The sequence below is a fragment of the Lagenorhynchus albirostris genome, chromosome 11 (assembly GCF_949774975.1).
Source record: "Lagenorhynchus albirostris chromosome 11, mLagAlb1.1, whole genome shotgun sequence".
In the NCBI taxonomy this organism is placed as follows: Eukaryota; Metazoa; Chordata; class Mammalia; order Artiodactyla; family Delphinidae; genus Lagenorhynchus; species Lagenorhynchus albirostris.
In genome coordinates this window covers 102,390,006-102,417,565 of record NC_083105.1, presented here as the reverse complement: position 1 = coordinate 102,417,565, position 27,560 = coordinate 102,390,006, and the positions used below count along the sequence as shown (strand labels likewise).

At 43.0% G+C, this 27,560-nt stretch overlaps 2 protein-coding genes and 1 pseudogene across 3 annotated transcripts in view; 1 reads left to right on the top strand and 2 right to left on the bottom strand.

The window, feature by feature from the left end:
* ADIPOR2 (adiponectin receptor 2) overlaps positions 1-10,023 on the bottom strand; it is a 52,314-nt gene extending 42,291 nt beyond the window's left edge. The window contains exons 1-2 of one of the 2 annotated variants that reach the window (XM_060164433.1): positions 9,867-10,015; positions 5,954-6,119 (exon numbers count right to left, since the gene is read on the bottom strand). The gene's annotated coding sequence lies outside the window, so the exon portion shown is untranslated. Of the gene's footprint in view, positions 1-5,953; positions 6,120-9,866 lie in introns of both variants that reach the window. The other variant, XM_060164432.1, reaches the window with a different exon arrangement.
* Positions 4,801-9,641, top strand: LOC132530028 (protein SDA1 homolog; annotated as a pseudogene).
* Positions 10,024-26,738: 16,715 nt separating the features above from the next.
* Positions 26,739-27,560, bottom strand: LOC132528580 (10 kDa heat shock protein, mitochondrial-like). Its single transcript, XM_060164435.1, has one exon. The coding sequence runs from the start codon at positions 27,206-27,208 to the stop codon at positions 26,900-26,902; it is 309 nt and encodes a 102-aa protein (XP_060020418.1). The 5' UTR covers positions 27,209-27,560; the 3' UTR covers positions 26,739-26,899.

The window sequence follows — 27,560 nt, the reverse complement described above, 5'->3', positions numbered from 1 at the left end:
CATTCTTAAATTAAGTGATTTGTAGCGATTTCTATCAGACATTTCAGAAAGATTCAAATTTACATGTATAATTCTAAAATCAAAACTGAAAGTCTCGGACTTCCCTGGTGGCACAGTGGTTAAGAATCTGCCTGCCGATGCAGGTGACACGAGTTCGAGCCCTGGTCCGGGAAGACCCCACATGCCGCGGAGCAACTAAGCCTGTGCGCAACAACTACTGAAGCCCATGCACCTAGAGCCTGTGCTCCACAACAAGAGAAGCCACTGCAATGAGAAGCCCATGCGCAGCAACAAAGACCCAATGCAGCCAAAAATAAATAAATAAATAAAATCTTCTTTAAAAAAAATTTTTTTTTAAAGACCCAACGCAGCCAAATAAACAAATTTATTTTTTAAAAAAGTTTACCCTCAAACTGTCTGAAACCTAGCTTCTACTTAAAATGTGGTCGAGGGCTTTCCTGGTGGCACAGTGGTTAAGAATCCACCTCCTTCAAAAAAAAAAAAAAAAATCCCCCTGCCAAAGCAGGGGACACGGGTTCGAGCCCTGGTCCAGGAAGATCCCACATGCCACAGAGCAACTAAGCCCGTGTGTCACAACTACTGAGCCTGCACGCCACAACTACTGAAGCCCACACACCTAGACCCTGTGCTCCACAAGAGAAGCCACCGCAATGAGAAGCCCGCGTCCCGCAAGGAAGAACAGCCCCTGCTTGCCGCAACTAGAGAAAGCCACGCACAGCAACAGAGAACCAAAGCAGCCAAAAGTAAATAAATTTATTTTAAAAATAAATAAATAAAGTAAAATAAAAAGTGGTTGAGAGAAATGACATTTGGATGAGATCTACAAAATGTGCTATATTTATCTACTCCTCTAGGTTCTGTTTCTGGATCAAGTAATCCACCAATCAATTACTTTGGCCCAGAAGTCACAAACTTGAACATTTGAGCAACCTGATGAAAGACAAAAAGGCTGTTATTGTGTTGACCCAGAAACTGCTCAAAAGATTTACAATTCAAATTTAAAAACACAGTGTTAAACAGTGCTGTGGTAACTGGCTATGCATATAAAAAAATTAGATCCCTGACTCACATCATATACAAAAAAAATTTTTTTTCAGGCAAGATCAAGAGCTAAATATAAAATACCAAATTTCTAAAACTTTCAGAAGGAAATGCAGAGACCTAAATGACCTTGGAGTATGGAATAGATTTCTTAAATAAGGCACCAAGGACACAAACCAATAAGAAAAATGATGATAGATTTGACAATTCTTTCCATTCAACAAACCATATAAAAAGTTAACAGATAAGCCACACAGACTAGAAAATACCTACAATTCATTTCACAGACATAACCAGGATATGCAATAAACTTCTAAAAGCAATTTTAAAAGGACAACCCAACTGCGGGGGGAGAGGCAGGGACAGACAGCTAAGAAATAGAAATCTGAATAGTCACTCAACATTTCAACATGCTCAATCTCATAATTAATCAAGAAATATTTTAAGATAATATCATTTCACACTCATATGATTTGTAAACATGTAATAAATCTGACAATGTCATGGATCTATAAGGATTTAGATAGAGCAATTCTCATATTCTCATGCTAAAAAAACACAAAGTGACTCAATTCTGAAAAGCAATTTGGCAATATCTGATAGAACTTTAAATTCCCATAATCTCCATAATCTCAAACCCAGTAACTCCACTTCTGGCTAATTTACACCAGAGAACTTCATTTCAAACTGAGTAGCCATACACAGACACACACACATACACGCACACACACACACACACATTTCACAAAACATTTAATCCTTACTGCAAAACAACCTGATATTTCTCTGAACTACTTTAATTCCTAAAGTGATTTCATAACCCATTAATGGTTCCCAACATGCAGTTTGAAAAACTTGCCAAAGATCTTAAATACGTGCACAAGGATTTCTAACCAGGAATGTTCAATGCAGCATTGTTTTTAAAACAGGAAAAATGGAAACAACCTAAATATCTATCAACACGAAAATAAATTTAAACTGGTTGTATTCGTATAATAATACAACTATACAGCAGATAAAAGTAATGACTATAACTAGGATGAACCACATGAAACTACCATTTTTGTAGGTCAAAAATGGTAAAAATATCAGCAATTTCATGGGTCTAAAAAAACTTGTTTCATGAAAAACAAGTTACAGAGTAGGTAGAATATTGCTTATATAAAGTTTGAAAATACCCAAAACATAATATTGATTTATGAATATACTCCTATGTAGTAATTATATAAAAACAGGTATTAGAAACACCAAATTCAAGATATCATTACTTCTGGGAAGAAAGTGAAATGTAACCCAAGAAGGTGCTTCAACTGCATGTGAAAGGCTTTTCTTTAAAAAAAAAAAACAGGTAAGTGTGGGAAAACGTTGAGATCTGATATAACTGTATGGTAGATGTGTGAAGGTTAATTATCTTGGTCTCTGTATTCTCCCGTATGTTTGAAATACGTTAAGAAAAAAAATAGTATATGTATTAGCCAACGAAAGCACACATCTGCAGCCTAAATTCAAACCAACTGCTCCATAGACAATTTCTTTCATTGGCTTGAAACGTTAACGCATCATCATCACCTTTTTTTAACAAGGGCCTCTAGCCAAAAATAAATAAATAAATAAAATAAAGCTTTATGTAACACCCAATTTAAATAGTTCCTTAAAATCCATCAAGCGAAGATTTATCCTTGGAAAATTGGTTTTGTTCCTCCTTCCAGTTCAGTGCTATATATTTTACCATATTTCCATTTTCATCTCGGCTGCCAAGAAAATTCAAATCCAAATTTTATTCTTAGTCACTGAATTATGCTGCCACTTGGGAAAAGAATATATGCCTTCTCCTTTTCCTCATTTTTCTTTTATATATATATAATTATTATATTTCTGGCTCTTTTAAGTTACAGAAATTCTGCAGTGAAATAAAATGTAAATAAATTCCAAGAAAATAAAAATAAACTTTTTGTTCCACCACGCTAAGGAGTTTTCACCATCATTGCTTCTTCCTGGACCAAAGGAATGGGTATGCAAATACAACTATGCATACATGTTCACGATACTAAAATTTCAGGACATACAGGATTAAAGTCAATATGCTACCAGTGAAAAATAATTAGCTAATATACTAACAAAAAAATGTATACAAAAGAAAACGTGAAGTTGGTCAAAATTTAATAAGCTAATTATTTCTTTCTCTTCAAGACCATTTTGCTTTATATGCTTTGTTTTCCTGTGCATGGACATTGTGGAAAATTCCTAAGTCCAATAAGAATATGTAACATTACAAGTCATATATAAAGAAAGTTCTGTGGGTTTTTTTGTGTGCATGTGGCCGCCTTTTTAAAAACTTGAAGTGTCCTTTCCCACAGGTATTTTGCCCATGCCTAAAGATATTCTGGCAGTTTTCTGAGTTTGCCTTCCCTTCTCCTTCTGTCTGGAGCCTCACAATGTCTATTGAAGCCAAGCACACCATTTAGGCAGCACACATCCCCTCTAACACATGGTATACCCCAATACAGAAAATTCAAAACCATGGGTTACATGAAACAAATCCCCTAATTAATCCATTCCTTAACTTCCAAAACTGAATACCAAATGTTCTTATTAAATAGGTTTGGTTAATTATTTCCTTACAAACAGGGCCTAGGATGTCAATCACTCTTATTTATCTCATTTTAGAAATAAAGGATAATACAGGGGGACTTCTCTGGCAGTCCAGTGGCTAACATTTTGCCTCCCAATGCAGGGGATGCGGGTTCGATCCCTGGTCAGCGAGCTAAGATTCCCACATGCCTCGCAGCCAAAAAAACCAAAACATAAAACAGAAGCAATATTGTAACAAATTCAATAAGGACTTTAAAAACGGTCCACATCAAAAAAATCTTTTTTTAAAAAGAGATAACATAGAGAATATACACCAAGATGACAATTCACAAAGACTTTGAAAAGATTATTTTTAACAAAGTTAAAGCACTTCACTCAGCAGTAAGCCCAAAACAACACAATCCAATTTAGGTTTTGAAAAGAATATAACATTTACTCACCACCAGGATTACAACAGATATGAATAAAGTTATATGCTCCTCATCTTCAAGAAATGTATAGTCTACTGGGCAGTCGTCCAGATTCTTTTAACAGGGATGGCAAAATCGCGCTGCTTTCCAGGACTAGATAGGGAATCTAAATAGGTAAGCAGCTCTATCTAAGGGGTAAGTATTAGAAAGAACAACTACAGAATGTAGATTTTGCCTAAAGTAATTCTAAATCAACTTCAAAAGAATGCTATCAAAACAAAACACATCTCCCAATGAGACAGATTACATCATTGCAAGACATGTTTAACTGCCAATCAGATACAGACTGAAAAAAAAAGTTGGAAATGGCATGGAGAAGCTAGACCTCGGCCACATTTCTGGTCAAGAGTTAACACTGCTGTGACTTTTCTGGATGGCAGTCTGGCAATACACATCAAAAAGTAAAACATGCATTTCCTTCAACCCAGTAACTAGACTCTCAGAGAGCTACTCTAAAGAGCCATCAGCACGCAACAATTGTACATGCAATGCATACGCATGATATACAATAAATTTAAACAATCTAAACATCCAGCAATAGGAACACTGTTAAATTATGGTACACACATTCAACAAAATACTAAGAAACGATTTAAAGAACAGAGTAGACACAAACGGATTGACCTGGAAAGCCATCATGAGTGTTGGTTTTTAACGCACACGACTATGAGCCAAGATGGCGCCACGTGCCAAGCTCCCAAGTGCTACTTCCGGTCACACCTGGAAGCAAGATTCCAAGCCACAGCCTGAGAAGGGTTGGCTGGTGTCAGTGGTGTAGCTCTTCTGAGAACTGCTCAAGGAGAGCCAGTCTGCAGCCAACCTGTCCAGCTGCCCAGCAGCCTGCAAGCAGGTACAGGAATAATAAAGTAGCCCCTCTGGCCTACACTGAGGAGTCCACAGCAGAATATTCACTACAAACCCAGCGTGGGAGATTTTCAAGTTGCAACCAAATAAACCCAGCAAAGAACTGGCAAAGCTGGTGATGTTTATGGCACAGATGTTCTGCCACCCAGAACATCTAGATAACTTTCCTCAAGAACGGAAAGATTTGGCCTCCTACAGCTACACTGTCTTGAATGCAGGCCTTCCAATAACATTTTGCAATACTCTGATCTTCCTGAATACCTCATCTATCCATCAAGGTTGCCAGAGATCTTCTTTGAACCTCGACGCTGCCATGTAAGTTTCTACGACTCTGTACACTCATTCTGTGACTGATGAGAATAAAAGTGCAAAAACAAGAATAAGGTGAATATAGTATTGCAGAATTACACATGCACATGTTAAGGGACAGCAACACAACTGCACCCAAGATATCTTTGGAAGTGATCCCTAAACTACAGAAGAAGCATCTGAAATGACGCCAAGACCGTCAATGTTATCACAACCGTATGCTTCTGTCTCTTTTTTTTGTAATCTTTTGGCTGTGCCGTGCAGCACGTGGGATCTTATTCCCCAACCAGGGATCGAACTCTCTCACTCTGCATCGGAACCGCGAAGTCTTAACCACTGGGCCGCCAGGGAAGTCCCACAACTGTGTGGTTCTCTAAGGTCGCTGCCTTGACATTCTAACAAGGGCAAGATGAACAAGAGGAAGAGGACAACGACCCAGAATGCTAATGCAGCATGCCTTGGGGGAGAGGCTCTAAACACAAGGAAAGAAGGTTACCAACGTACTTCAGAAACAAAAGAAGAAAAGAGTTCGAAGTGTTTAACTTTTCAGCTATCTGGTAGATTCATGAGCCCCAAGAATGTGCACGAAAACCACTAAAGCAGCTGAAGAGTTTCAAGGAGACCCGTGAAGTGAGGTTAGTGCCCCTGGGCCTTACCTCCAGGTTGGCAGGGATTCACACGCTTTTTCTATCTCTTTGTGCACAGGTTTCTGCAGCAGCACCAAGGAGAAGTAACGAGATCCTTCGGTCTGCTGTATACACTTCTCAGCGCCTGGCAGTCGCAGAGCGCATTCCGGTGTTGCTCACGACCATGCCACCCATTCTGTTATGACAAGAACTCTGGGGAAGTCATGACAGTAGGAAACAAAGCTCTGAAAGAGATAACAGCTCAATGACTAAAAAACTTCCTCAAAACCTTGCCCAGAATAATGAAACACAAAGAAAGAATGTGATGATGTCTCCTAGGACTCTGATTCAGTTCTTCCAAAAACTGAACCCTCAGATATTGCAGAAGGAATTCCAGGGTAAGACTACAGAGGCCTCAATAAAATCAAGGGTACAAGAACATGGAGAATTAGATGCTAAAGATTACATTCCAGGAACAGAAGTTCTGGAAGTTGAGCAAGAGAATGCTGAGAACGATCAAGATGGGTGGGGAAACACCAGTCTCAGGGAGGAGGAAGCTGATGCTAAGGTGGGTTGATGTGCACCACTCTTCCGATGAAGAACAGCAAGAAGTCTCCGAGAAGCTGAACGGCTTCAGAGAGGAGCCAGAATGTCCCATCAAAAAATAAGTTTTTCTGGGCTTCCCTGGTGGCGCAGTGGTTGAGAGTCCGCCTGCCGATGCGGGGGACGCGGGTTCGTGCCCCGGTCCGGGAAGATCCCACATGCCGCGAAGCGGCTGGGCCCGTGAGCCATGGCCGCTGAGCCTGCGCGTCCGGAGCCTGTGCTTCGCAATGGGAGAGGCCACAACAGTGAGAGGCCCGCGTACCGCAGAAGAAAAAAATAATAATAAGTTTTTCTTCAGAGAAAAGCAGCTGGTGCTACAAGATTAACTTTTGAAAAAGAGAAAACGAAGTAACTTCCAGGCAAGTTTTCCACTCCAAGGAAAAGGCTAAATTTGTGTCATTAATCTGAATGTTAGTGAATAAAGACTGTTTATTTGCATTCAAAAGTCCAGAAGCACTATATTTTGAAAATCACCCAAAAAAGCACACTGCTGAACAATGGTTGGTTTGATCCCATTTTAAAAACTCTGCAACAGGAAAAATGAGCCCTAATATGTAGATTTTAATTAATAATGTAGCAATATTGGTTTATCAATTGTAACAAATACAGCATGCTAATGCAAGGTGTTATCAACAAGGGAAAATGGAGGGTGGATAATATGAGAACTTTCTTTACTATCCACACAAAGTTATGTAAATCTAAAACTGCTCTAATAAAGTCTATTAATTTTTTAAAAACCTACATGTTTAGACAGATTTGCAAATAAACATTTGCATATGCAGACAAAGAGAGCGGGAAAGCTCTATATCAAACTTATTAACAGTGGTTTTCTACAGAGAGTGAAGAGCACAAGGAAGAATTTTCACATTACATATTTCTGGACTGTCTAAAAACTTTCTACACTGAGCAATACTCTAAGAGGCTCTGCAGCACATGGAGAGCCTGGGTCCTGAAACCAGACTGCATGGATTCAAACCCCAGCTCCACCATTAACTAGCTGACGAACTTGGGTAGTTAATCTCTCTGTGCCTCAGTCTCCTCATCTGAAACTAGGGATAATAGTTTTTGTACCCACACAAAGCTGCCGCAGGTATTAAGTGACTTACTCCATGTTAAGCATTGGAAAACTACCTAGTCCATAGTAAGTGCTCAATAAGTAGTGTCCTCCACTGCCACCAAGCATCCACTGTGCCTCAGTTTTTTTAAATCTTGACTGGTAAGACAAATCAGGAAAACTTGGCTCATCAAGCCCTTTCTAGTGAGATCTACAATCCAGAGAATACAATGTATTCAACAGCCAAATAAAGATAATCTGAGTTTTTAACAGATTACAAATAAACACTTAGCAATATAAGTCCATTTATATGAAAACAATCACTAATAGATTCTATAAGGATAATCATAAAAACAAACCCCTCTAAGTGCTGTGATTCTGGATAATATTTACTTTCTCCTTTATACTTTACTGAGTCATTTTAATTTTCCACATTGAGTATGCATCATTTTTAATGAAATAAAGTAGGAGTCGGCAAACTTTTTCTATTGAAGGCCACATAGTAAATATTTTACCCTTTACAGGCCATAAGGGTCTCTGTCCCAACTATTCAACTCCACTGTTGAACCACAAAAGCAACCAGACAATACCTAAATGAACGCATACGGCTATGTCCCACTGACAATTTAATTTACAAAAACAGGAAGCTGGCAGGACACTGCCCACAAGCAGTCAAGTTTGCCAACTCCTGAAATAAAGAAGGAAACAAAATTGTTTTCATTTTGGAAAACAAAATATAATTTACAACAAAGAAAGTGCATGAGCTAAACTGACATTATTGATGGGGAAAAAAACCCTATTCATTTATTAATATATGGGAAGGTACGGACAGAAAAACACAAACTCTCTCATTTAGGCTCTGGAAATCCTCCTCTCATCCTTAGTGCCCCAGTAAGAGAAAACTTGCTAAGGAGCCTAAAGTCTAGATAGGAACATAAACTAGTGGGTAGGCAATCACAAACAGAAACTAAAAGAAGTATGTCTTTCATATTTAAATCAACTTGAAATTTCTTCAAATTTCATAATAATTCACCAAGCAGCGGCCACCACAGGCGTGGAAGTCCCAACTACTGAGGAAAGGATTTTAGTCTTGGATAATCACAATCGGCACCGACAAATTTGTGAAAGGAGATGAAAACATCTATGGACATCTAACAGCATTAGAAGTGAAATTTCTATGAAATAAACGTTAGAAATGAAAAACTCAGGAATGAAAAATCTATGAAATTCTAACGGAATTAGAGTCAGAGGGTGGTTAAGATGAGACATGCAAGTGGCCTTTGATAGGACACTTCAAACTTCAAAACTGACAAAGTTTCTGATCTCCGCCCCAAAAATAAAGCTTTGGGTTGAAGGAAACTATTCTTAACATTTCACGTGGAACGTGGTTTGAAATATTATGACAGATTTCTTTGAGTTTTCAATGGTTTCTCTGGAGGAGGGAAGAAGGACTGTTTTGGGAAGAGCTACGAAGGCTGCGAAGTCCAGAGTCTAAACCTGAAGACGTCAGAAGACCACTCTGCTAGAAAGACGCCAACCCCCTGCAACGCAGCCAGCGTGCCCGATACAACCGCAGCGGGACCGCTCAAGCTTTCTGCTGAGCGACCTCGCCAAGTTGTCAAACCCCAGAGGAGACAGTAAACAACACCCAGAGCCAGCGGTGCCCAAGGCGAGCTCTCGCACAGACGCCCAGACCCACCGAAGCCGGTGAGCAGCAGCCTCAAGGGGCGACACCGACACACGGCAGCCCGACGCCCGGGACACCAGGCCCAGAACGCGGTCCCCCCGGCCGCCTGCGCGCGGGCAAGCACCGGTGAGGGGTCTCCCCGCCGCAGGGGCCGGACGGGGGCCCAAGCGGAGCCCACCCAGGAGTGCGGCCAGCGGAGACGCGGAGGGGCGCTGGGGCCGGGGGAACTCGGGGCGGAGGGCGGACCCGGGGCCGAAGGAAGCCGGGGCCGAGGGACCCGGGGCTGGGGGCGCCGGTACCAAAGGGAGCTGGGGCCGAAAGGAGCCGGGGCTGAGAGGACCCGGGATGGAAGGAAGCCGGAGACCCGGAGCTGAAGGGACTCGGGACTGAGGGGACCCAGGGCTGGGAGTACCGGAAGGGAGCCGGGGCTGAGAGGCCCGGGGCAGAGGAAACCCGGCCCGGAGGGGCGCCGGCCCGGGGGTCGGGCGGACAGAGCAGGGGATGGAGGAGCGCGCTCGCCGCCCGCCGCGCCGCCGGGACACCCGCCCTCAACCCTCGGCCCCGCCGGCCTGGCCCGTGCTCCCACTCGAGAAACTCACCAGAGCTCGCCGCCGCCTCGCCACGCGTCTCGGGTTCCTCGGAACCGCGGCCGCCGGGACCCCAAACCAGCTGTGGGGCCGCCCGCTGCCGCCGCCGCGACCCAGCGTCCGGGAGGGTCCTCACACCGCCGCCGCCGTGACGCGAATCGCAAGAGGCGGCTCTGGCCAATGAGAGCGCTCCTCGTGCGCAGCCGCGCTGGCCCAAGCCGGAAGCGCCCCGCCAGGCCGCTCCCCGGCCTGGAAAGGCTTGGGAGCCACGGGGGGTGGTCCGCAACACGATCCGGCGGCGCCGAGAGCCCGGGGACACGGAAGTCCTTTAGCTTCCCTGCCTCCGGAGGCGGGAGCGTGTGCAGCGGAAGAGGCGGGGCCGCCCGGCTCGGGAAGCTTCCCGGTCTCTATGGATACACCTCACACGCCTTGGGCGGAACCGAAACTGAGGGATTGCTAGGCGTAGTCTGTGGAGGCTTCGGACCTAAATCCGAAACATCTTGCCCAAAACAACAGCATTTGCCTTTTATCACCTCCCGAAGACACTACCATTTGTGCCCCACGACTTCCAGAAAACGAATGTGAGCCCGCTCCTCTTAAAATATATGTAATTCAGAGCGATTTTTAAAATGTTTTAGCGTAATAGCAGGTCAGAAACTAATTCAGCAATAAATACCGTGTCTGTTAACCCAGAGCGAGTCGTTTTCTACTTGTGAGATTCAATTGAGCTGTAACTTCTTAGACCCCAAGATCGGGTTTTGCTACATACTTACTCTACAAGAAAAAAGTGTAGGAGTTGGCCGGTGTAGAAAATGTTTTCTTCACATTCCGTTCTAAGAGGGATTTATCACGCTCCAAGGAGGTTATATTGCCTTAACTGTCAAAAATCTTGTTATACTGATTAAAGGAAACCCATAAGCTTTCAAGGACATCCATGACCCAGGCCTGTCCCTCCCTGGAACCACACCAACCGAAAACGAAGGAGGCTGGAAAAAGCGTCACAGATCTATCAAAAGACCGAAGATCCGATACACAATATAAGGAAAAATGTTTAAAACAGAGGACCCTCCAGCCTGGAAATGTAAAATCTAAGAAGTGATTAAAGTTACTAAAATCAGAAAGAGCATGAATAAAATGGTCTTAATACTAGTATTTTAGAACTAAGTCCACCCAGTTAAGCTTGAAAGAGAAATCAAAGCAGACAAACTTACACTTCGACAGCACCTTAGAAACAACACCAGTGTATTTGCAGAGCGAATCTGACCCGTGTACCGACTCACACAGGGCACAGATGAGATCAGGGGCCTCAGGCTTAAAAAGAGGTCTACTACAGAGGCCAGAGCTACATAAAAGACCATTAACTAAGAGAGTGTTCAAATACCTCAAACCTTTTCTGCATCCTTCTCTCAATGACTTTGCTTTGACAAAACAAAGTGCTTTCCTCTGGAACAGTCCTTCATGGGCTAAAACATGTGAGAAAGATCCTTATGATTTTCCCACCAAGATTTTTCCTCTCTTTCTCTGTCATCTTGACCCCAGTCCCAGATCACTACTACCAATTCCTGATGCTCCCAGTGATGAAACAAACCCCATCATTCCCTCAGAATGCTCACACCTTCTCAGCCAGTGAAGACACTGACACCATCCCTGAGCTGAAGGACCATCCCCTGAGTCCCACATCCACAGATGGCTTCATCCATATCTCTTACTTAAAGGTCACCCTTAAATGTCCCAAAGCAGATATTTCAGGTCTCTCTCCCCAACTGTGCTTCAGTTCATGATCTCTACATATTGTCTTCTAACTAGCAGTCCAAAAACCAAGGGGAATTCAGTAAAATTCTGTATCCTCCAGCACCTCAGAAACAACTGTGTCAGCTGTGGATTTTTAGAATGTCTGTTCCCTCCATCCTAAAGGTGTCACACTTCCCCACAGGAGGGTGGAGTACTTCCTCTTCTGCAACACCCAGGAAAGAGTCCCTTCCACTCCTACTCCCCCTACTAGTCACCAGTGACCCAACAGTGCCCTGAGGCACAGCTAGTCTGGTGTGGTCATCTCTATAATGATCAGATGTTGTTGACAGAGAAGCGCATCACTGGGTAAGTGACATTCATAATCCGGTTTCGGCCACCCCAGAATGAGGCGTCAGTGGTGCTACAGTATATGCTGCAGAAATGGTGATGATGGACTTGCTCTGGGGACAGCCTCAGCCTGCGTTGTGATCTGCAAGTCAACAGCCAATGAGAACTGAAGAGGTAACCAGAGCGACCAGCAAATGAAGGTGCAGCTTTCAAATGCTAAAGGACAGAGAAAATGCTCCAGACCCCATTGTGAATTTAAGCTTGGAGTCCCAGCTGGTTTGTTTTGTTTTGTTTTTCTTCTCCAATAAAGAAAAGAGAAATTATATTATTTTTCTAATCAGAACAATTGCTATTTTTAAGGAGAAAAAAGAAACAAATCATTCTACTAGTGACAATCAAAATTAGCAGTCTTCTTTGAAAGAACTGTGTCTACCGCTTTCCAGAAAAAATTACAAAAGGAGGTTAACAGCTTCATCATTACGAAATACCTAAAACCAATCTAAACTCTTCTCTTCTCCCGCAGTATCTACAAGCTGCTGAAATATAAACATTAGAACTGAGGGGAAAAAATCTGGACAAAGTGAAAGATGGACCATAAAAAAAGAGAAACTTAGAAGAAAGAGCAAGAAATGTCAAACCAATCCTTGTGTTTGTCTCATACATATGTTGTAGGAGAGGAAAAATTTCTTTCTACCCTCTTAGGTTCTGCGGCTGGCCTAAGAAGTAAACTGAGATAAGACATTACTAACAAGAGAAAAGCTTATAAATTTAATGTTTTTACATGCACACAGGAGTCTTCAGAAGGAAAATGAAGACCTGAGGAGAACATTAGAGCCAAAAGCTTACATACCTTTTTACATAAAGAATAAAAAATTGTGGGGATGTGGCGAGACAAAGTGGCCTGGACTAGGGACAGTAAATTGGGGGAAAATGCCTAGGAAATATATGGGGAGAGGGGAACTCATGGACTATCAGGCTACTTTAGTAGGGTTCTTAGCACAGGTCCATTTTGGTTTAGGTCAACTCCCAGTCTAAGAATGTTCTACAGAATCATCATGTTGCACACCTGAAACTTACACAATGTTAAATGTCAATTATATCTCAATAAAACTGGTAGAAAAAAATAAAGAATGCTCTCTTCCTGGTACAGGGAGGTACCGTTTTCATGGGAAATGCTATGACCTGGTTTTAGGTAGAAAGGGGGAGGTAGGACAGAGAACCCTTCCTGTATCTGCTATTTCCCAAGTGCCCTCAGCTCAGAAGAATCAGTATGCCAAAGTGGAGTATTTTGGGGTTGTGTGTTCTGTACCCCTTCAGTGTAAAACAAACTGTGAAATGCAGCCAACTAATTGGATGTTTTCTTTAACACAAGCTTTTTATTATTTATTTTATTTTATTTTATTCTATTTTTATTTTTGGCTGTGTTGTGTCTTCATTGCTGCGCGCAGGCTTTCTCTAGTTGCAGCGAGCGGGGGCTACTCTTCGTTGCGTTGCGCGGGCTTCTCATTGCGGTGGCTTCTCTTGTTGTGGAGCACGGGCTCTAGGCGCGCAGGCTTCCATAGTTGTGGCACACAGACTCAGTAGTCGTGGCTTGCGGGCTCTCAACCACTGCGCCACCAGGGAAGCCCTGATCATATGATTTTTATCCTTTATTGTGTTAATGTGGTCTATCACATTGGTTAATTCGTGAATGCTGAACCATCCTTGCATCCTTGGAATAAATCCCACTTGATCATGGAACATGATCCTTTCAAATGTACAGCTGAATTTGATAGTATTTTGTTGAGGGTTTTTTGCAGCTATGTTCATTAGGGATATTGGCCTATAATTTTCTTTTCTTGGAGTGTCCTTGTCTTATTTGGTATCGGGTGATGCTGGCTTCTTGAAATGAGTTTGGAGGTGTTCCCGCTTCTATTTTTTGGAAGAGTTTAAGCATTGGTATTAATTCTTCTTTAAATGTTTGGTGGAGTTAACCAGTGAAGCCATCTGGTTTGTTGGGAGGTTTTTGATTTACTGATTCAATCTCCTTACTAAAAATTGATCTGTTCAGATTTTTCTATTTCTTCATGATTCATTCTCGGTAGATTGTGTGTTTCTAGGAGAATATCCATTTCTTCTAGGTTGTCCAATAGATTGGTGTATAATTATTCACAGAAGTTTCATGATCCTCTTTTATTTATAATTTAATTTGAGTCCACTCTCTTTTTTCTCTTGGAAAGTCTAGCTAAAAGTTTGTCTATTTTGTTTATCTTTTAAAAAAATAGCTCTTAGTTTCTTTGATCTTTTCTATTGTCTTTTAACCTCTATTTCATTGATTTTTCACTCTGACCTTTGTGATTTCCTTCCTTCAACTAACTTTGGGCTTAGTTTGTTCTTCTTTTTCTAATTCCTTTAGGTGTAAAGTTAGGTGATTCATTTGAATTCTTTCTTTTTTCTTAATGTAGGTGTTTACTGCTATAAACTTCCCTCTTAGAACTGCTTTTGCTGCATTGCATAAGTTTTGGTATGTTTTGTTTCCATTTTCATTGGTCTCCAGGTATTTTTTTTTTTTTTTTTTTTGCGGTACGCGGACCTCTCACTGTTGTGGCCTCTCCCGTTGCGGAGCACAGGCTCTGGGACACGCAGGCTCAGCGACCATGGCTCACGGACCTAGCTGCTCCGCGGCATGTGGGATCTTCCCGGACCAGGGCTCGAACACGTGTCCCCTGCACTGGCAGGTGGATTCTTAACCACTGCACCACCAGGGAAGCCCAATGTACCTAGTCTTAAAAAAAAAAAAATAGAAAATAGAAAGTGACATAAAAAAGCAAAGTTTGGGTTTTTTTTTTTTCAGGGCATAGGTTTATTTTATTACATCAGGGGTCAACAAACGTTCTCTAAAGGGCCAAGGAATAAATAGGTCTTGTTGACTACAGAGTTTCAATCCTGTTTAACTATTATAGTGAAAAAGTGGCCATAAACAATATGAAAACAAATGAGCATGATTATGTTCCACTAAAATTTTACTTACAAACACTGGGGAAAAAAAAAAAAAGGACGTCAATTCCCAAACACTGTCCCCAGAGATTCTGATTCATTAACCCTGTTAGGCCTCAGAAATCAGGTTTTGTTTGTTTGTTTTTTGTTTGTTTAAATTTATTTATTTTTGGCTGCATTGGGCCTTCGTTGCTGCGTGCGGGCTTTCTCTAGTTGCGGTGAGCGGGGACTACTCTTCGTTGCGGTCCGTGGGCTTCTCACTGCAGTGGCTTCTCTTGTTGCAGAGCACAGGCTCTAGGTATGTGGGTTTCAGTTGTTGTGGCACGTGGGCTCAGTAGCTGTGACTCGTGGGCTCAGTAGTTGTGGCTCACAGGCTCTAGAGCACAGGCTCAGTAGTTGTGGCACAGGCTTTGTTGCTCTGCAGCATGTGGGATCTTCCTGGACCAGGTCTCGAACCCGTGTCCCCTGCATTGGCAGGCAGATTCCAAGCACTGTGCCACCAAGTAAGTTCCAGATTTTAAAAAAGCATTTTTTTTTTGGCCTCACTGCGTGGCATGCGGGATCTTAATTCCCCGACCAGGGATCGAACCTGGGCCCCCTACAGTGGAAGTGTGGAGCCCTAACCACTTGACTGCTGGGGAAGTCCCAGATATCAGTTTTTTACCAGTCGCATTCTAGCGACTCTGATGCCATGGGCTCCACGCAGGCTCGGCTTCCTGGCCGTCCCTCCTGCACATTGGCACAGGGCCCTGTACTCAGAAGGACACACACATGGTTTAGTGTTCTCTTAGTCCTGTCCTGAAATTCTGAACAAGAGGCCCTGGACTTCCATTTGAGGCTGGGTCTTGCAAATTACATAGCTGGTGCTTTCTGTCCCCATGGACCACATTTTGAAAAACACAGCAATGGGGGTTAGATCTTAGCCTTCAATCTTCCACTCCTGAATGTATTCAGGCATTTATCTATAGATCTATTGGACTTTAGGTGTGATGGACAGCCAGCAACCGAATAAAATCACTTTGCACAATTTCTACTTGACACTCTAGGATCAGGGTTTCCCTGAGTGTTTGTTTCCAAAGGGAGAGCTCAGGGAGAGATGCAGCCATCGTTAGAGGGGTTGTGGCCGGGATTGGGAATTACTCGTGCAAGGAAGGGATAAAGAAAAAAAGTAGAGGCCTCAAAAATAATACCTGGGGAAAATATCGCTCTCAAGCATTTGGGGGAAGGCCAATTCGGCCCAACAAAGGTAAATAGGTAACCCTGAAATTCAACTCTCCTTTTTTTTTTTTTTGGCCGCACCGTGCGGCATGCGAGATCTTAGCTCCCCGACCAGGGATGGAACCCATGCCCCCTGCAGTGGAAGTGCGAGTCTTAGCTGCTGGACCACCAAGGAAGTCCCTGAAATTCAGCTCTCTAAAGAAAACTTTGGTCACTGAAAGCTGGACAAGGTTAAAGACCTTTGGAACAAATTCTAATCTAATCTAATTCCACGAACCCGTTTAGCAGTTGACGTCAGCGGCTGGTGGTGTGGGCTTAAAGAAAATGTTAGATTGTCACAGCATTTTGTGGGAGGACCCGAAGAGAGGCGCTTTAGGACAGCTCATCAAAAGTTCACGTTTCCCCATCCATCGTTTATCACTGGTGGAGCATCAACAGTGCTCATTCCACGGGGTGAGAAACCAGAACCGTAGCCATGAGTCAGTTCCATCCCAGCCTGAAAAATAGAATCAGTATACATTTTAGTTAAGTCTAAAAACCAAGTTGCTTTTTCCACTTTAATTGCCATTATAATTGAACACACTCATCTCCACAGTCAAGTCAGGTTGCCCAGGCTTAAGAGTCTGGCTGGCCGTCAAGGGAAAAGCTGTGTTAGCTTCATCCGGAAGAGTCAGCTGTTTATTCAGCATTTCTTGTGGCTGTGCCTTCTCATTCAACTCAAGTGGCTCCAGGAAGGTATCAGTCATCGCGATTTTCACCATCATTATCATCAGTGACACGTCTATGTAATAATTATAGTAATGGCTTCCCTGGTGGTGCAATGGTTGAGAGTCTGCCTGCCGATGCAGGGGACACGGGTTTGTGCCCCGGTCCGGGAAGATCCCACATGCCGCGGAGCGGCTGGGCCCGTGAGCCATGGCCGCTGAGCCTGCGCGTCCGGAGCCTGTGCTCCACAACGGGAGAGGCCACAGCAGTGAGAGGCCCACGTACCGCAAAAAAATAAATAAATAAAATAAATAAAATAATTATAGTAACAATAGCTAATATATATATAGAATATTTACCATGTGCTGAGCATTTTCTGAGTTATGTACATGCTCATGTAATCCTCAGCACAACCTCATGACATAGTACTATTGCTATCTCCATTTTACAGATGAAGAAATTGAGGCACAGAGAGTTTCGGTGACTTGTTTAAGGTCACACAGCTATTAAATAGCAGAGCCAGGATTCAGACGCAGGGGCTATGACTATATTACCCAAGCACTTAACCAGCAGACTATGTAGCAAAGGGCACTATGCAGAGAACTTAATGAAGCAAGGTAAACAGAGTTGCTCTTAACATTTTTGGCGTTATAGACTCCTTTGAGAATCTATAACCCGCAGAAAACTAAATATACACACACATATTTGCAAATTGCCAGATGACTGTCCCTGCTCGTCCAAGACCTCACGTTGAACTTTACGACTCAATCCCAGGTTACGAAAGCCTGCTCCAGGCACTAGTTGCTTAAAAGTGTAAAATGGTTACCACTACCAAAAGACAAAAGGATTGTTTAAAAGCTAATGGCTCTGTGAAGGGTAGACTCAGAGCAATAGTCAAACTGTGAGCCTTACACTCGCACCACATCACCAAGCCCAAGAACTGGCTAATTTTTTTTCTTTAATATTTGCCATTTAGGGTTTTTTGGGCTGCGTTGGGTCTTCGTTGCTGTGCGCGGGCTTTCTCTAGTTGCAGCAAGCGGGGGCTACTCTTCATTGCAGTGCGCAGGCTTCTCACTGCGATGGCTTCTCTTATTGCGGAGCACGGGCTCTAGGACGGGCTTCAGTATTTGCGGCTCGAGGGCTCTAGAGCACAGGCTCAGTAGTTGTGGCTCGCGGGCCCTAGAGCGCAGTCTCAGTAGTTATGGCACGTGGGCTCAGTAGTTGTGGTTCGCGGGCCCTAGAGCGCAGTCTCAGTAGTTATGGCACGTGGGCTCAGTAGTTGTGGTTCGCGGGCTCTAGAGCACAGGCTCAGTAGTTGTGGCACACGGGCTTAGTTGCTCCGCAGCATGTGGGATCTTCCCGGATGAGGGATAGAACCCATGTCCCCTGCATTGGCAGGCGGGTTCTTAACCACTGCGCCACCAGGGAAGCCCCTCCAACAAACTTCTTATCTTCCTAGTCCTACTGTCTTTCAGTTCACTCTTCAATTAAATAAGTAATGTGGCACCTCTAACTGGCTGGTGTTCCTTTAAATTTAGCCCATTAAGAAAGAAGCTATAATCCAATCCACAACAATTTGGGAAAGGGGAACTCACACACAGGACATGGATGAAAATAACCTGAGAACATGCCAGGGTAATGTTGAAAGCAAGTGCAAACCCAGCTGGGTTACCACCGTGCCAACTGGATATATGACCCAGGAGGGACCAGTGATTAAATTGGCCCTCTAGAAAATCTGGAGATGGAAAGTCCAAAGCAATGATTTTAGAAGATCTTGTTGACAACAGAAGCAGACAACAGGAAATCCCCCCAGAACTGGGCTGATGCTAAGGACAGCTCTTTGTACTCTGTAGAGCTCTCTCTGTTATACTCTACTTTCCCTGTTTTAAAAACCATTCTCCAAACCATGTGGACACGTGCTTTTCAAGCCTGGGTGCAATCACAGGAGAACTCTGAAATATACAATTAAAAAATATACAGTGAAAAATATTTATATAGTGAATGCATAAATCTAGATACGCATTCACTGTATACTGTATATTATATTGCTGATGGCTATATATAAAAAAGTGGAACTAAAGTACCTCACAAACTAGCATGCAAGATAGGGTGGTGTGTACAGACTTAAAGGATGCTAAGGTGCTTGTATTTTTCAGGAGGAGGGGAGGGTTCCTGAGTGACAGGCTGACGAGCAGACAGTCCATAAACAGCACATCTAAGAGTTCATAATGCCACTCCATTGGGAAGCAACTTAGCTCTAGAGAATGCTGTCCTATGCCTACATGGGCATCTTCTCTTGGCCTCAATTTGGTTAATAACTACAACTACGCTTTGGTCATTTCAGCAGCTCTGAGCCTTTATCAGACCTCACCCCTATTAAGGGGCACCTTCTTCTTGGGCTCCTGCAATAAGTTGCTAATTGGTCTCCCTGCCACCAATCTCACCACAATCCAAACCGTTCCATAAACTGCTGCCCAGATTACCTTCCAAACGAATTAAAAAGAGATTAAGTGCTAATAAATGCTACAGCATGGGTGCACCTGAAAACATTACACCAAGTGAAAGAAGTCGGTCATAAAAGGCCGCATATGCTATAATTCCATTTATATGAAAGGTCCAGGATAGGTGAGTCCACAGAGACAGAAAGTATTATAGATTAGTGGATGCCAGGGTGTGGGGTAAGAGAACAGAGAGTGACTGCCAGCCGGTATCAGATTCCTCTTTGGGGTGATGGACACGTTCTATAATTAGCTGGTGAAGATGGTTGCACAACCTTGTGAACAGACTAAGAACCACTGAACTGTACACCTTAAAATGGTGAATTATGTGGCATGTACATTATATCTCAATGAAAAGCAGAAACAGCAACAACAGAGAAGCCCTGTGCTATCTCTTACCGTGTCAAAGCAGGAAGGGGTCTTAAATATCATAGGATCCAACTTGATCGTTTTAAAGAGAAGGAAACTGAGGCCCAGAGGAGGGAAGTGACTTGCAAAAAGTGACAGAGCTAAATCAATGCTGGGTGAGCTTGGGGAGGGGGGAAAGGACCTCTGCTGCCAGTATGGTGCCTTTTCTTTTTTTCTCAATTCTTTAACATACATGAAAATTTTTAATTGTGTACAAAAATAGAGCAAATGGTATAAGCTCCCTGTATCCAGACCCAGCTTTAATAATTACCAGTATACAACCAACTTTATTTCATCTATGCCTTCACCCACTTCCTCCCCTCCCAGACTATCTTGAAGTGTATCTCAGACATCATATTATTCATACATAAATACTGTAGTATGTGCATGTTTTTATGTATTTTACCTATATGATCTATTTCTCACACACATATATGTGAATATACACAAAACTAAATAAATTAAAAAAATAGAACGATAGAAAGAATCGTAACCAAAGAAACAGGTAAAACTTTATTTGATTTTTTTTGGTTGGTTGTTTGTTCTTTTGGCTATGTGGCAGCTCATGGGATCTTAGTTCCCCAACCAGGGATTGAACCCGGGCCCTTGGCAGTGAGAGTGTGAAGCCCTAACCACTAGACCATCAGGGAATTCCCAGAAATAGGTAAAACTTTAAATAAATCTAAATATGCATTCACTGTATAACTGTATATTATATTGATGATGAATATATATTAAAAAGTGTAACTAAGGACCTCACAATGTAGCATGTAAGAGAGGGTGGTGTGTATAGACTTAAAGGATGCTAAGGTGCTTGTATTTTTCAGGAGGAGGGGAGGGATGCTGAGTAACAAGATACTGCATGGTGCACTGGAAAACTTGTACAGCAATGTTCATGGACCAGCCTTTGTATCGGCAAGAGGACTGGAAACAACCAAACAATGCATCAGTAGAGGAATGGATATATAAATATGTGCATCAAAGATGACATAAACAGATGGAGAAATATACCATGTTCTTGGATTGGAAGATTCAATACTGTGAAAATGACTATACTACACAAAGCAATCTACAGATTCAATGCAATTCCTATCAAACTACCAATGGCATTCTTCACAGAATCAGAACAAAAAAATTTTACAATTTGTATGGAAACACAAAAGACACCAGATAGCCAAAGCAATCTTGAGAAAGAAAAACGGAGCTGGAGGAATCAGGCTCCCCGACTTCAGACTATACTACAAAGCTACAGTAATCAAGACAGTATGGTACTGGCACAAAAACAGAAATATAGATCAGTGGAACAGGATAGAAAGCCCAGAGATAAACCCATGCACATGGTCACCTAATTTATGACAAAGGAGGCAAGAACATACAATGGAGAAAAGACAGCCTCTTCAATAAGTCGTGCTGGGAAAACTGGACAGCTACACGTAAAAGAGTGAAATTAGAGCACTACCTTACACCATACACAAAAATAAACTCCAAATGGATTAAAGACCTAAATGTAGACACTATAAAACTCTTAGAGGAAAACATAGGAAAAACACTCTTTGACGTAAACCACAGCAAGATCTTTTTTGACCCACCTCCTAGAGTAATGGAAATAGAAACAAAAATAAACAAATGGGACCTAATTAAACTTAAAAGCTTTTGCACAGCGAGGGAAACCATAAACAAGACAAAAAGACAACCTTCACAATGGGAGAAAATATTTGCAAATGAAGCAATGGACAAAGGATTAATCTCCAAAATATACAAGCAGCTCATGGAGCTCAATATCAAAAAAACAAACAACCCAATTAAAAAATTGACGGAAAACCTAAATAGACACTTCAGCAAAGAAGACATACAGATGGCCAAGAGGCACATGAAAAGATGCTCAACATCACTAATTATTAGAGAAATGCAAATCCAAACTACAATGAGGGACTTCCCTGGTGGCACAATGGTTAAGAATCTGCCTGCCAATGCAGAGCACACGGGTTCGAGCCCTGGTCTGGGAAGATCCCACATGCCACAGAGCAACTAATCCCGTGCACCACAACTGTTGAGCCTGCTCTCTAAAGCCAGTGCTCCACAGCAAAAGCCACTGCAATGAGTAGCCCACGCACTGCAACAAAGAGTAGTCCCCACTCTCCGCAGCTAGAGAAAGCCCACACACAGCAATAAAGACCCAACACAGCCAAAAATAAATAAAAATAAAATAAATTAAAAAACAAACAAACAAAACTACAGTGAGGTATCACCTCACACCGGTCAGAATGGCCATCATCAAAAAATCTACAAAAAAAAAAAAAATCTACAAACAGTAAATGCTGGAGACGGTGTGGAGAAAAGGGAACACTTTTGCACTGTTGGTGGGAATGTAAATTGATGCAGCCACTATGGAGAACAGTATGGAGGTTCCTTAAAAAACTAAAAATAGAACTACCATATGACCCAGCAATCCCACTATTGGGATTATACCCTGAGAAAACCATAATGTAAAAGGATACGTGTACTACAATGTTCACTGCAGCACTATTTACAATAGCCAGGACATAGAAACAACATAAATGTCCAACGATAGATCAATGGATAAAGAAGAGGTGGTACATGTATACAATGGAATATTACTCAGCCATAAAAAGGAACAAAATTGGGTCATTTGTAGAGATGTGGATGGACCTAGAGTCTGTCATACAGGGTGAAGTTAGCCAGAAAGAGAAAAAGAAATATTGTACATTAATGCATACATGTGGAACCTAGAAAAATGGTACAGATGAACCTATTTGTAGGGCAGGAATAGAGATATAGACGTAGAAGACAGACATGTGGACACAGGGCGGGGGGGAGGGGAGGGTGGGATGAAGTGGGAGATTGGGATTGACATAAATGCACTACCATGTGTAAAATAGATAGCTAATGGGAACCTGCTGTATCGCACAGGGAGCTCAGCTCAGTGCTCTGTGGTGACCTAGATGGATGGGATGGGGGAGGAGGGAGGGAGGTCCAAGAGGGAGGGGATATATGTATACATATAGCTGATTCACTTCATTGTACAGCAGAAACTAACACAACATTGTAAAGCAATTATACTCCAATAAAAACTTAAAAAAAAAAAAAAAACAGGACTGGAAACGACCAAACAATGCACCGGTGGAGGAATGGATCTATAAATGCGTGTGTGCATACGTTGCAATACTGCGTATCATTAAGAAGGATAAGCTGCATCCAGGCAGAACAGTGTGCACAGATCTCAAAAACACGGGGGACGAACACCGAGCTGCAAAACAACATGAGGTGTAAAATGGCATTGACTGGAATTAAAAAGAAAAACGTACCAGCTTGTAGAATGGAGAGAGAAAGAGAATAGGACTGAGAGCCCTTGTTAAAGGGATTTTTAGCGACATTCACAATGTTTTAGTTCCTTGGAGGAAAAACAGATGATGCGCATGTAGCAAGAGTATAACCATTATAAATCTAGGGTGTGAGACTAGCGGTGGTGGTTATGTTGTTTGTGTGTTATATGTTATTACCTGTGCTTAATTTATTAAAATATCATAAATTTCTGAAGATTTTATACCTCTATATATTTTAAGAAGAATTAGGGAGTCTGCAGAGCAATCTAGAATTTTGGCCTGATGTCATCTGTATTGTGTAAACGATCCCGCTAAGACGTGGGTTTTATGGGGGCTGCACACGAGCTCCACGGAAGGATACCCACCACGTCTGCTCTGCATTCTCCCATCTCTAGATTCTAACAAATTGATGCACGTGTTCAGCTTTTCTGTCCTCATGAATTTAACGCCAGCATGGAATTCAGGGTAAATTAGAAAGGAGCATTCTGTTTGAAGTAACATCAAAGCTAATGTCATGAATTAAGGAGAAATGTTTCTCTTGCGTGCATTTTTTATATTTACAATATTAACAGTGTCATAGTAGGAGTGGCTTCTGTTTGAGAGGTGCAGCTTTGTGGGTGAGGGCACAGCCAGATGCCAAGTGGACTTTTCGCCAGACACCACGTGTAGTGGCCATCATGGACTCATGACTCAGAACACTACCCCCGTGGAGTAATCAGGTAACACCCCAGCTTCCTATGGAAAGAAGAAAATACAACACTGTCAAAGTGAGAAAACTAAATGAGTAGTTTTTTCAAGTGAGATGTAAATTTTGTCATCTCTTCAGGGAAATGGGGCAGGGGAGGGATACATTAGGAGTTTGGGATTAACATACACACACTACTATATATAAAATAGATAAACAGCAACTGTATAGCACAGGGAACGCTACTCAGTATTCGGTAATAACCTGTATGGGAAAGGAATCTGAAAAAGAACGGATATGTGTATATGTATAACTGCATCACTTTGCTGTACACCTGAAACGAACACAACATTGTAAATCAACTATACTCTAATATAAAATAAAAATTAAATTTAACAAATAAAAAATAAATTACGTCATCTCTTCAATTAATGGAAGTCCAAACTTCCATTAATTTAGTGATTTTTAAATTTTACTAAATTTAAAATCACTAAATTTAGTGATTTTAATTTAGTGATTTTTAAATTTTATGCTCAGAATATATATGGTGAATCAATGAATAAATCTTTGGGATTTCCTCCATTGACTAACTTTTTGTTTTGTTTTGTTTTGGCCACACTTGCAGGATCTTCGTTCCCCGACCAAGGATTGAACCCGTGCCCCCTGCAATGGAAGCACAGGGTCTGAACACTGGACCGCCAGGGAATGTCCTCCATTGACTGGTTTTGTAAGACGTGTACTGCTGATGTGAGGAGGGAGGGTGAAAACAGGAGAGTGAATGGGGGAGAGGGTGCCAGCCTGAGGGGCCGAGCAGACAGCTGCCCACAGTGACACGAGGGCAGACACTCAGAGCCGAAAGCCAGTGAAGAGAAGGTGATGACACGGCACCTCCAAGGTGAAGACCCCTCTGCCTCCAAGCAAGGTCCCGTCAAGGGGCCGGCACCACTTCTGTCTTGTTTAACTCTCGCTCCCGGGAGCTGGTTCTCCTCTGCCCTCAGATTCTCCGCCCTCAGAAAGGGATGTGATGTTAGCACCTGCCTGTCCATGTTCTTCCAGAAAGAGGGTCAGATTGGAGTGTGGGAGATGTGGAAGAGGCCAAATGTCCCTTCCAGCCTGAGTTTTGGAGATAATGTGAGACTGTAGAATGAGCCCTGCTTTTCCTGACACAGAAAAAACAAGCTGTGTCGACGGGTTCTTTGGTCCGGGCAAGGGCAGTATCCCAACCAAAGCTTGGGATGTTTCTGACAAATTATGAGAGATCATTTGATAACAAAAACTAAAACAAAAACATGTCGAGGGCTTCCCTGGTGGCGCAGTGGTTGGGAGTCCGCCTGCCGATGCAGGGGACACGGGTTCGTGCCCCGGTCCGGGAGGATCCCACATGCCGCGGAGCGGCTGGGCCCGTGAGCCGTGGCCGCTGAGCCTGCGCGTCCGGAGCCTGTGCTCCGCAACGGGAGAGGCCACAACAGTGAGAGGCCCGCGTACCGCAAAAAAAAAAAAAAGTGTTGAGGATTGAAATTGTCAGTATTGTCTATTTTCCCCAGCTTCTATGCGGTAGCCAAATAAACTGCAACTGAAGGAAAAGGTCTCTGAGGACGAGGGTCAGCCGGACGAGAACGAGTTCAACTGTTTCCCAAGCAGTATCAGGTGTTTCCATTTCTCCCTGCTCTGAGTCTGCTGGCAGTGACGTTTCCACATCATCAGGCCCGTGCTGACCCCAAGTGGGAGGCTCCGGGTCCAGAGGGCAGGCCTCAGCGGGCACCCCCAGGGGCCCTCTCATTGGTGGAGGCAGTGTGGGGTGACAAGCCACAGCCACCTGGGCTCCCACCCAGACGGTTATTTCAAAAGCGAAAACAGAGCAAAATGTTCTGATGAACACTGAGGCCATCAGGGTTGGGCCATCGCTGCAGAAAGTTACAAAACCAGGGTAGGGCTGGCGTCAGGCGACCGACCGCGGTATCTCTTCCAGACACCAGACTCCCTCTGCCCCAGTTCTGCTCCACGTCCAAAGATCAGGACTCGTCCTAAAGCCCGAAGCTGCAGATAGGCTTGTGCACACAGACAATGACACCGTCCTTGGAAAGAAAGCCAGCTGGGCACTGGTGGAAAGGCCACAGAGCAGTGGGACGTCAGCCACCTGCCCCGGAGCAAGGGCAGCTTGTGGGGACACACGTGGGGGGAAGGGCTTTCAGCTGCAGCTCTGCTCTCTGGGCCCAGAAAACAGGTGGGCTGTTGGGATGTTTCCACCCCGTGGGAGGGAGTCTGGTGAAGACTCACTGCCTTTGTCACTTGAGTGCTGCTTGCTGTTTTTAGTTTGGTTTTGTTGTTTTGTTTATTTTACATGTATATGTTAGGTTACATATGTGTCATAGTAACATACATTTGTGTGTGTGTGTATATAGATATATATTTGTATATAAATGTCAAAGTTGTATTTCACACTCTTGTCAGGAAATTTGTAGGAAAAAAATATAAGCTGGTTTGGTTAAAGATCGTGAGGCAGTTCAAGATTGGTTACACGCTGCACCTTTGAAAGTCCATCAGCTGGATGGGCAACTTTTTAAAAAATTGTGCTCAGATAAGATAACATTTACCATTTTAACCATTTTTTAAGTGCACAGCTCAGTGGCATTAAGAACATTCACACTGTTGTGCAACCGTCACCACCATCCGCCTCCAGAATTTTTTCATGTTCTCCAACTGAAACTGTCCGCATTAAACACCAGCTTCCCCTGCCCCTCCCCCAGCCCCGGGCACCCACCACCCTACTTCCTGTCTCTGTGGCTCTCTTTTGGGGGCCTTGTAGAAGTGGAATCCCACAGCATCTGTCCTGCTGTGACGGACTTCTTCCCCCCTCAGCACAATAGCTTCAAGTTTCCTCCATGTTTGTTGTTAGATTTTAGTTTGTTTTCCATCGATTGGAAGGTTTATTTTTGTTTTTTTTTCATTTATATACCTTTATTTGGGAATGTTTAAATCAATACAGAGAAACTAAATTTCAGAGACACTGAATATCATTCGTTTGGATATCATTACTTTATTATAAAAGAAACACAGAAATTATTTACACGATGAAAGATTTCAGAACTTCAGTGACAGCTTCACGTGATGCCATTTCAATAGTGACTAATTTTAGTCGACGTATTTTCCAAGAATGTCACCGTCTCTAGATAAGAAATCATCCTTGTCGTCTAGAACTACTTTGGTGCCTTCATATTCTGGGAGAAGAACTTTATCTCCAACTTTCACACTAACTGGTTGAATCCCTCCACCCTTTCCTTTAGAGCCGGATCCAACAGCTACTACCGTTGCTTGCAATACTTTCCCTTGTGATTTTTCTGGAAGCATAATGCCTCCTCTGGTTACAATTTCGGCTGCACTTCTTTCAACTAATACTCGGTCAAAGAGGGGAAGAAACTTTCTAAATGCCTGTCCTGCCATGACTCGGGTTGCAACACTTCGTACTCTCGCTCTCTGGCCGCCGCCGCCGCAAAGGAGAGATCCGCAGTCCGACCCCCCTGCCACGTGAACTCTGGTTTTGTTTTCTTGCTGAGGACTCTGATGTTGAGAACAGGACAACCATCTGAATGTTTGCCTGGCCAAGGGGCTTCTCTTTCACCACCCTAAAATATACTTACCTTTGCCATAGTGGACATTTTTCAGTGTTTTTTCCTGCCCATCCACTACATAACTGGCGTGTTAATAGCTGCTCACGGGAATTCCCTGGTGGTCCAGTGGTTAGGACACTGCGCTTCCACTGAAGGGGTCATGGGTTTGATCCCTGGTCAGGGAA

Excerpts from the sequence above, each read along its gene's own strand:
- LOC132528580 (XM_060164435.1), bottom strand. The coding sequence starts at position 27,208 with ATGGCAGGACAGGCATTTAGAAAGTTTCTTCCCCTCTTTGACCGAGTA.